This window comes from Nematolebias whitei, chromosome 10 (assembly GCF_014905685.2).
Source record: "Nematolebias whitei isolate Nwh7 chromosome 10, NemWhi1, whole genome shotgun sequence".
In the NCBI taxonomy this organism is placed as follows: Eukaryota; Metazoa; Chordata; class Actinopteri; order Cyprinodontiformes; family Rivulidae; genus Nematolebias; species Nematolebias whitei.
In genome coordinates, this window is record NC_056507.1 from 48,784,052 (window position 1) to 48,795,095 (window position 11,044).

An 11,044-nucleotide genomic window follows, 5' to 3' on the forward strand; every position below is an offset into this window, starting at 1 on the left:
GGGGCCTACAGACTGGTGGAGGGGCCTACAGACTGGTGGAGGGGCCTTCAGACTGGTGGAGGGGCCTACAGAGAGTTTGTGGTTACTAATGTAGCTGAGCTGGACTGAACCAACTTACAGTTGAGTTGGGGGTGGGGCGGTGGTTAATAGGGTGGCCCATATTGTCATTGTTTCTTTTGGAATGTTTGGACCAGGGCAGCTGTGGCTGAGCGGTTAGAGCAGTCATCCTCCAATGTGAGAGATGGAGGTTCGATTCCACCAGCAGTCACATGCTGAAGTGTCCCTGGGCAAGACACTGAACCCCGCATTGCCTTCCATGTGTGTCCCATCAGTGTATGAATGTGATCTAAAGCTCTGATTATTTTTTGTACAGATCTAGTAGGGTGCTGTATGAATGGGTAAATGAGAATAGAATAGAAACAGCCTTTATTGTCCCACGGATGGGAAATTCAAGTGTAACAGCAGCAACAGATAAAAGGATAAAAAATATTTCACACAAAAGTTCCTAAATGTTAATAAACAATACAATATATAAAGAAAGAAGATAAACAATATCAATAATAATGTTAAATATGTATTGGAACATTGATAAGGACAGACTATTGACAGGACAGTATTACAGGCAGAGTGTGTGTTTGAGCAGAGGTCAGCATGTATTTAATCCTTATAGAGTTTGTTGGAGCAGTGATGGTTATAGAGTCTAACAGCTGCTGGAGGAAGGACCTGCTGGAGGAAGGACCTGCGGTAATACTCCTTTGTGCATTTAGGAGCAGGAACCTGTCACTGAACGAGCTGTCCAGTTCAGCAACAGCTTCATGGGGTGGGAGACATTGTCCAGCAAAGATGTTATTTTAGCTGGAGTCCTTCTGTCTCCCACCACCTGGACTGGGTCGAGGGGGCGTCCAAGCACAGAGCTGATCTTCTTGATGATCTTATCTAGCTGCTTCTTCTCAGCTGATGATAAGCTGCTGCTCCAACACACAACACCATAGAAGATGGCTGATGCCACTACCGAGTCAAAGCAGGTCTTCAGGAGCACCCCCTGCACTCCAAAACACCTCAGTCTCCTCAGCAGGTAGAGTCTGCTCTAACTCTTCCTGTAAAGTGCATCAGTGTTGTGAGACCAGTCCAGTTTATTGTTCAGGTGAACACCCAGGTACTTATAAGAGTCCACAATCTCAATGTCCACTCCCTGGAGGTTCACCGGGGTCAGTGTTGGGTCTGTGCCTGCGGAAATCCACCACCAGCTCCTTAGTTTTAGCAGCGTTGATCAGGAGGTGGTTCTGCTGGCACCAGTCCACAAAGTCTCGTGTCCACTGTCTGTACTCTGAGTCGTCCTCACCTGTGATGAGGCCGACTGTGGCAGAGTCATCAGAGAACTGTTGCAGATGGCAGTGTGGGGAGTTGATGGTGAAGTCTGCAGTGTAGAGGGTGAAGAGGAACGGTGCCAGCACAGTTCCCTGTGGGACCCCCGTACTGAAGACCAGCATGTCAGAGACACAGCCCTGTGTCCTCACATACTGTGGGCATCCAGTGAGGTTACTGGGACATGTGGTGATCCACTCCTGATAACTCCAGCTTGTCCCGCAGAAGTCCTGGCTGGATGGTGTTGAAAGCACTCGAGAAATCAAAGAACATGATCCTCACGGTGCTTCCAGGTTTCTCCAGGTGGGTCAGAGCTTGGTGCCGGAGGTAGACGATGGCATCATCCACCCCGATGCCAGGCCGGTAGGCAAACTGCAATGGATCCAACGAAGACCTCACCAGGTGGCACAAATGGTTGAGGACCAGCCTTTCGAGTGTCTTCATCAAATGTGAGGTCAGAGCCACCAGCCTGCAGTTACTGAGGTCTTTTGGATGTTTGGTTTTTGGTACCGGTACCACACAGGAGGTCTTCCACAGTTGTGGTACTTTCTTCAGTTTCAGGCTCAGATTGAACATAAATGCCATGATGTCACACAGTTGATCTGAGCAGCACCTCAGGAGCCTGGAGCTGATTCCATCTGGACCTGCAGCTTTACGCACCTTGATCTTTCGCAGCTCATTCCTCACCTGAAGAGTTGAGAGGGACAAGATGGAGGTGGGGGAAGGGTACTGTGAGATGAGGTTTCCTGGAATGAAGGGGGAGGCTAATGGCTGAGAGCTGAGAGGTGTGAATTCCTGGGAAGAGAAGTTGGCAGTCATTAAAGGTGATGGGGCTGACAGCAGGGGGGACAGGGCTGGAGTAGGGGTGCGGGTGGGTGACGGATCAAATCTGTTAAAGAACTGGTTCAAGTCGTTCACCCACCCTTTGTCTCCTACAGCCTGCAGGCTTGATTTGTGGCCCGATATGTTTTTGAGGTTGTGTTCACACCTGATAGTCCGGTAGACTCGGTTCAGTTCTGGACCAATATTCATGACCTTTTGTTACATTTGAGCTGGTGCGTTTGCATTCACACTGCACTGTGCAGTCGAGCCAACCTGTTGAACCAACCTGTTCCCCCGCTCGCCTGTGGGGGCGCTACACCAAGAAGTACTGAAAGAAACAACACAAAAACCTCTGAAGACACTTCTTCTTCTTCTTCTGGAAATAAAAAAAAAACGGAGTGGCATCAAGTTTTAGCAGTTTTAGGAGTTATATTTTGTCATTTTTCAAAAATGGACTCAGCATGAGCAGATGAGGCAGAAGACCATGGAGAATATTGTTTTCCACACAAGGCAGCTGACGGCTCCATATTAGGTCAGAGAAATGCGTGTTTGTTTGTCCTGCGCTGTACTCCACTTCTTGCTTGTGGAGCGGGGCCCAGTCTGTTTACATTCACACTGTACTGGAACCGCGCTGGAGTTCTCTTCTACCGGACCGAGACCTAGGTTTTAGCCTGGGCCAGAGTTTGCCTTTTTGTTCCGTGACAGAGTTCGATGGCGCGTTCACACCTCCCCAAACGAACCGGACTTTCTAGGAAAACGAGCTAGAGTTCAATTAAAGTGGACTAAACAGGGCTGGTGTGAATGCACCCTAAAGCTCCTCCACACCCCACTGATGTTGCTCTGCTTCAGCTGATCCTCCATCTTTTTCCTGTAGATGTTTTTTCCATCCCTAATCTTCCTTCTCAGTTCTTTCTGCACAGCTCTCAGTTCCTCCTTGTTACCTGATCTAAAGGCTCTCTTCTTCTCCTTCAGGAGAGCCTTTATTTCAGGGTTTGTTATTGGATAAATGCCGTACTGTCCTGATGGGCACAGTGTTGTCCACATAGAAATTAACGTAGTCCGTGATGCAGTCCGTGATGCTGTCAATGTCCTCCCCATGAGGAGCACAGAGCTCTTCCCACACAGTGGAGCTGAAACAGTCCCTCAGAGCTTCTTCAGTCTCCTCTGTCCATTGCTTCACTGTGCTCATTACAGCTGGTTCTCTGCGCACCATGGAGTTTATACACAGGCTGCAGATGAACCAGATTGTGATCTGAGCCCCCCAGGGGAGGCAGAGGTGATGAACTGTATGCCTCCTTGGTATTGGCAAAAATTGATCCAGTGTGTTGGTATTTCTGGTGTGGCAGTTGACATACTGGGTGAAGGTAGGGAGAGTGGAGGACAGGGAAACATGATTAAAGTCCCCAGAGATCAGAAAGAGGGCCTGTGGGTGCTGTGTTTGGAGTCTGCTGGTGGTGGTGTGACGAACATCACAGGCTGCAGCAGCATCAGCAGAGGGCGGGACATACACCGTTATCACAATAACGTGTGAAAACTCCCGCGGAAGATAGCGTGGTCTCATACCAACAGCTAGAAGTTCAATGTCTTTACTGCAGAGCGTCTGTTTGATGGTTAAATGTCCAGCGTTACACCATCTATCATTCACAAACACAGCCACACCCCCTCCTCTCTTCTTACCACTCTCTCTGGTTCTGTCCCCACAAAGTAAATGAAAGCCGTCCATGTTAATATGTGAGTCCGGGGTTAACTCAGTCAGCTACGTCTCCATCAGGCACATGAAGCTGATCTCCCAGTAGCTCCTTTGATGTCGCGTTAGAGCCGCCAGCTTGTCCACTTTGTTGTGAAGAGATCTCACGTTTCCCATAATGATGGACGGGAGGACAGGTCTGTACCTTCTGCCCTGGCTGCGACACCCTATGCCTGCACATCTCCCGTGTCTCTTCCTTCTCAGCTCGCGGGGGACATCAGGTTGCTCTGCAGGAGGAGGCACAGCGGAGCTGCAGATGGAAAGCAGCTGGTCCCGAGAGTAAACAATAGGAGCGTGGTCGCTCACACCTTCTCCAAAAATAAAAACCATAAATAAAGAAAATAAAAACAAAGTTTTCAAGAAAAAAATCAGTTCCATTGTTGCCAAGCTGCTGAGACAGACTGCCTGCTTGCGCGGTGCCGGGGGAAAAAAAAAAAGGACACATACTGTGTTGCAAAGAGCTTTGAGTATCTTGATGAGATAGAAAGGTGCTATATAAGTACAGACCATTTAGCATTTACCATCGGATCAGATCTTTGGACCTCTTTAGCTCATAACAAAGGTTTACTTTAAATACAATGTTTTGCAGTTTCCTTCTTGTTCCTGTTCATGTGTTTTTAGTTTTTTCTGGGTATACCTGAGACTGTATACCGTAGACTTGTTGGATTTTCTATCCTTGATTAGGAAACAATGTGTTTTAGACATGCTGAAGAGTTTCTAGAAGTTTCTAGAATAATCCTGTCCTTGTTTTAGTGCAGCAAATCATTAAGACCTGAAAACTCTGCTCTAAAACATTCATTTGGATATGAAGAAAAGCATTTGTCGGAAAAATGAAAATTTTCAGACAATTTATAACTCCTATGTGTGAGAGCAACCTAATTACAGCCACTTGTAGTCAAAATGTTTAGATGTGTTCTCCAGGGACAGAGTTTTGAGCTGTTGATGAAATCAAACTATTTTGTAATATCTTCTGGTGTCATCTTACCGTTTAGGTTCAGAGTGTTAGCTGTCTGCCAGCCAAACAGCCTGGACGGGTCTAAAGGACGAAGTGACTAGAAAACAGTGACACAAGTTCAAAATGTTCTGGTCTACAAGCAGCGGGTCATTCAATGTGGCAGGAAACAGACATAATAAAATGTGAAAAAGATGTTGGAGAAAGTCTCTGGGAGAGTACCTGAAGGAGATGATAAATGGAGATGCCAAAAGATAAACCATTTCCACAGGATCCAGTAGGAAACAGGGCCGCTCTCAGTTTGGGATACGGGGCCATCGCCATCTTCAGAAGCTGGGGGTCCACTATCCTGCCCAGACAGTCTGACCTCTGACCCTGAGCAATCACCTGAAGAGAGGACGGAAAGTGAGGGTGGGTCGATCAAGTCCTAGTTAAAAGTAAATGCAGAGACCTGGGAGACTTTTTGAGACATTAAGAGCCTTGCACTTTGAACTGATCTGCTAATTACCCAGCTTCTTTCTGTACTGCTGCAGTTTGACTACATTTACTGTATTTTCTGCACTATACATCACTACAGACTATAGGTTGCATCAGTCAAAAAATGCATCATGAAGAGGAAAAAAACGTATATGCAGTAAGTCGCTTCCGATTACAAATCTAAAATTGCTCCACTGAAAAAGAAAGTAATCAATCAGAGGAAACTGGCTCCTTGGTTCAATTCTGAGTTACGTACTTTAAAGCAGCATCTAGAAACCAGGAGAGAAAATGGCGCTCTACTAATGTTGAAGAATTTTATTTAACTTGGAAAGATATTCTGCTAACATATAAAAAAGCTCTCTGTAAAGCTAGAACTTTATATTATTCAGCTTTAATAGAGGAGAATAAAAATAACCCTAGGTTTCTGTTTAGTATTATTGCTAGACTAATTAAAAGTCCCATTTCTGTTGAACCATGTATCCCTACAACTATAAGTAGTGATGATTTCATGAGATTCTTTATAAATAAAATTATTTCAATTAGAGAGAAAATTCAAACCATCCTTCCTTCTACTATCTCTAGTCCCCTGTCAAATGAAGCAACTTTAAACATTTCACTAGAGCCCGATTTATGTTTGGACAGTTTTTGTCCTGTTGAGCTCTGAATTGTCAAAAATAATAACCTCATCCAAACCATCCACATGCCTGCTAGATCCCATCCCAACCAGACTGTTTAAAGAGGTATTTCCACTAATTAATGTCCACATTTTGGATCTACTTAATTTGTCTTTAATGGATGGTTATGTACCACAGAGCTTTAAGGTTGCTGTAATTAAACCTTTACTTAAGAAGTCTGATCTTGATTCAGAAATTCTGGCCAACTATAGACCTATATCTAATCTAACTTTCATCTCAAAAATTCTAGAGAAAATAGTTGCAGGTCAGTTGCGTGAACATCTACAAAGAAATAATCTGTTTGAAGAGTTTCAGTCAGGGTTTAGAGCTCATCATAGCACAGAAACAGCACTAATAAAATTATATAAAACACATACTATGCCTATAATACTGTATTGTAAATAGGCTGTCCTTAATCAATGTTCCAACACATTGAACATTATTATTGATATTGTTTATCTTATTTCTTTATATATTGTTTTTAACATTTAGGAAGTTTTGTGTGAAATCGTTTTATCTTTTTATCTGTTGTTGCTGTTGCTACTGTTACACTGGAATTTCCCATCCGTGTGACAATAAAGGCTGTTTCTATTCTATTCTATTCTCAAGGTCTCAGACAATGGACTTGTGTCTCTACTGGTCCTGTTAGACCTCAGTGCTGCATTTGATACAGTTGATCACAATATTTTACTAAAGAGGCTTGAATATGATGTTGGGATTACAGGAACGACTCTAAAATGGTTTAAATCATATCTATCTGATAGATTCCAGTTTGTAAATGTAAATAATAAATCTTCTTCATACACCAAAGTTAGTCATGGAGTTCCTCAGGGCTCAGTGCTTTGGCCAATACTCTATATATGATACAGATCCAGTCCCCCGGCACAAAGAGTAATGTTGTGTATGCTGTTCAGTGTCAGGAGGGTGATCAGTCTTGTATCTGGGAAACTAAACAGCCACTGGCCAAAAGGATGGACCAGCACAGAAGATCAACATCATCAGGCCAGGACTCTGCGGTCTACACTCATCTCCAGGTCAGTTGTCACTCTTTCAAGGATGAAGATGTTCACATCCTGGATAGAGAGGAACGATGGTTTGAGAGAGGAGTAAAGGAGGCCATCTTTGTGAAAAGAAATCGTCCATCGTTAAACAGGGGTGGAGCCTCCGTGTTCAACTGTCCCCCTCTTACAATGCTGTGATTGCTAGTATCACTCAGCCCTCTGTGAACAGTAAACAGCCATCAGTGTGCCAATGAGCCATGGTTAGGCTGATGGTCCTTCTTGAGCATGTGATCAGCTGGTTTTGGTTGTCAGCAGCAAAACTGGTTGATCCACTCTGAGAAGGTGCTATTTAAGAGACTGAGCTGAATACAGCACCTCAGACTGAGGAAGTCTTTCGGATGAGAGACGAAACTTTTCTACATTTTTTGCTTTGTTTTTTTGAATGTCATGAGGACCAGATTGAACTTTTTTGTATTTTTCTACCTGGATTATTGAGCATGCATCAGGGTACTTTATATATGCTTCCATTACTTCACCACTTGCTCTCGACGAGATCGGATGCTTCTCCCCTCCCTCTCTGCTTTGCTTTGCTGCTCTGTCTGTCTGTGAAATTGCTTTGAGACTCTCTTTCATTTCTTCCGAACCATAATTATGGACTGTTTTGACCAGTTGGTCCCTCAACTCAATTTACAACATTTCTTCGAAAAGAAAACAGACTTTAGGCAAGCCGATTTGTCCTGTTGGCATGCATGCAGCTGGATATCTCATCGACTTGGAAGACTTGATGATGTGTCTATCTCTGCTGCCATCTGTGGATTTTTAAGGACGCATATTTAATTGGATTTTCGATAACTGGTTCCTGCTTTTTTGGATTTTGCTGGTTGCTGGTTTTATCTAGAATCAAGGTAATCGTCGGCAGCAAATTTGGACCCAATCATGCTGCTTGCCTTTATGATGGCTTGGTTTGTGTCTCGTGTACCCGGACTCGAATGCTTTGGGCAGAATGGATCAGATCTTGGGGATTTTACTCAGTCACGTTCCATTGGTGTGGCCATGTATTTTGGACATTTCGGAACCGAGTGAACCAACACAGACTCAAGGTAGATGTCATTAAGTTCTGCCTGTCCCCAAAACAACTGTGTGTTTATCGAAATTTGGTTCCCTTTGCTGGCCTTCAAGACCATCTTATCTGAATTCGCCTAGACAACGTGATCTGACGCTCACCACCCCCTCCCTGAGGAATTTCCAACTGATAACCAGAAGAACCAGCTGAATAAACTTTGTGTCATCATTTCAGGACTCTTGGATTCTCATAGACGTTATTCTTGGCCATTTCTCGACATACCTCGAGAATGTTTATGGATCTCACCGGAGGACATTGACTGATTATCTTATCAGAACGCTTACAGTGACCTCGAGAGTATCTATAAGCATTGGTGACTGCTCTCGTCTCCGTTTGCAGAATGTCTACGTCACTTTGTGTGAGGTGGTTTTTTTTAAATATTAGAGGGGTTTTTTCTCAGGCAAGAAAAAAAAAGTCTGATAGGAATTTTTTTCGTCTCCAACTCCTACGTGTCCAGTTAACCGCTGTTTTTGTCTGTCCAAACAGGTCTCACTTGTAAATGAGTCTTCGAGGCTCATTGTGATTTATCTGTTTAAATAAAGGTTGAATGAATGAATGAACCCCTCCCTGGGCTGCCACCTTACCATGGTGGAGGGGTTTGAGTGTCCCAATGATCCTAGGAGCTATGCTGTCAGGGGCTTTACGCCCCTAGTAGGGTCACCCATGGAGACAGGTCCTAGGTGAGGGACCAGACAAAGTGCAGCCCAATGACCCCGATGATGAGAAAAATAAATGGACTTAATGTTCCCTTGCCTGGACGTGGGTCACCGGGGCCCCACTCTGGAGCCAGGCCTAGAGGTGGGGCACGCGGGCGAGCGCCTGGTGGCCGGGCTTTTACCCATGGAGCTCGGCCGGGCACAGTCCGAAGAGGAGAAGTGGGTCCCCCTTCCCATGGGCTCACCACCTGTGGGAGGGGCCAAAAGGGTCGAGTGCAATGTGGGATGGGTGGTGGCCGAGGGCGGGGACCCTGGCGGTCTGATCCTCGGCTACAGAAGCTGGCTATTGGGACGTGGAATGTCACCTCACTGGTGGGGAAGGAGCCTGAGCTGGTGTGTGAGGCTGAGAGGTTCCGGCTAGAAATAGTCGGACTCGAGGACTTCCGGCTGAATGGCGGTGAGATAAGGTGTGTTTGGGTGTGCTCCTACAGAATTAGCCTTTTCTCTGATTAATGCCTGGGCACTTTTTCCCGAGTCCGACAGCAAACAATAGCTAACTTACACACTTTACATAATCCTCCTATTTGGCCATTAAAATGCCACCAAAACCGACTAAAGGGGTAAGTTCGATCCACGCTCACCTGCGGCCTAATCCTCGTAGTGAAGCCTCGAGCTGTCCTGGATCACCTCCTCCGTCTGAGGGCGACGTCAGCAGCCTTAAGCAAGAAATACTTGTAGCTCTCCGAGAGGACCTTGCTGCTATAATTAAAGCAGAATTCCATGCTGTTCTGGGTGAAAGTCTCTCGTCGATTAATGCCGAGCTGTCCGCCTTCAAAAAGGAGCTATCGTCTGGGCTAGCAGCGGTGCAGGAGAGCTTCACGGGGCTAAAGCTAACGGTAACAGAGGTGGAGAAGTCCGTCTCCACCTGCACTGACGACATCGTGAACCTCCAGAAAACAGTTGACGTCCTTACTAAGACGGTGGCACAGTTGGAGGATAAGTGCGATGACCTGGAGTCCCGGTCTCGACGTCAGAACATCCGCATCATTGGTGTTCCGGAGGATGACCCATCAGCGGCGACGACGGCTGCGGTATCTCGGATGCTAAAGGAGGCCTTCGACCTCGAGGAGGAGCCGCTGCTGGACCGCGCTCATCGCATCCCAGCCCCCAAACCGAAAGCAGGCGAGCGGGCCCGTCCGATTGTAGCTAAGTTTCACTACCAAGCGGACTGTGTGAAAATCCTGGCGAAGGCGAGGGAGTTGCAGCGGGTCAAAGTGAACGGTACGAATATCTTCGTTTTCCCTGACTACACTGCCAAAACGGCCCGGGCGCGAGCGGCCTTCACGGAATGTCGTCGCAAGCTGCGGGACATCGAGGGGGTTCGGTTCGGCCTGCTCCACCCGGCCCGGCTGAAGATCACGTTTGAGGGTAACACGCGGGTGTTTACCTCTGCTGAGGAGGCGAAGATTTACATTGAGTCGATTACAAAATGAGCATTACAATTAATATGATCGGTCTCACACTCAGGAACGTCAGTATTATTACTCATTATTATTATTCAGGTTTGAAAATGTAATCAAAGTGTTCTGTCTACACTCACGGACTTATTTGTTTACAATTAAAGATTTAATGTTTAGAATTATAATTAGTGTGTTTTGTTTACAATTAAGGATTTAATGTTTAGAATTATAATTAGTGTATTTTGTTTACAATTAAGGATTTAATGTTTAGAACTATAATTAGTATGTTTTGTTTACAATTAAGGATTTAATGTTTAGAATTATAATTAGTATGTTTTGTTTACAATTAAGGATTTAATGTTTAGAATTATAATTAGTGTGTTTTGTTTACAATTAAGGATTTAATGTTTAGAACTATAATTAGTGTGTTTTGTTTACAATTAGGGAATTAATGTTTAGAATTATAATTAGTGTGTTTTTCTTACAATTAGGGATTTAACGTTTAGAATTATAATTTGTGTGTTTTGTTTACAATTAAGGATTTAATGTTTTGAATTATAATTAGTGTAAGAGTTCTTGTTCTCCCAGATTAGTGCCTATTATATATTTTAAATCTTTTATTTTGCTAGTTCGGTGGGAGTCACCTGACACAAGAAGGTGTTTTAGGGTTTTTGCGGTGTGGTGCCATTTGGCTGTAAGGCTAAGTTTTCTGATGACTCCCGTTGGAGTCTGCACAGCCCCTTCGTTTGGGGAAGGGCTAAGTGCGA

General features: G+C 45.0%; 1 protein-coding gene across 1 annotated transcript in view; it reads right to left on the reverse strand.

Annotated features, from left to right (window-relative positions):
• Nucleotides 1–11,044, reverse strand: part of spg11 (SPG11 vesicle trafficking associated, spatacsin) — a 413,741-nt gene that overhangs the window by 168,728 nt on the left and 233,969 nt on the right. Inside the window, exons 21-26 of the mRNA XM_037683759.1 lie at nucleotides 5,109–5,273; nucleotides 4,920–4,986; nucleotides 4,080–4,242; nucleotides 3,203–3,389; nucleotides 2,026–2,160; nucleotides 1,544–1,737 (exon numbers count right to left, since the gene is read on the reverse strand). Of these exons, the coding sequence (XP_037539687.1) occupies nucleotides 1,544–1,737; nucleotides 2,026–2,160; nucleotides 3,203–3,389; nucleotides 4,080–4,242; nucleotides 4,920–4,986; nucleotides 5,109–5,273 (911 nt within the window). The remainder of the gene's footprint in view (nucleotides 1–1,543; nucleotides 1,738–2,025; nucleotides 2,161–3,202; nucleotides 3,390–4,079; nucleotides 4,243–4,919; nucleotides 4,987–5,108; nucleotides 5,274–11,044) is intronic.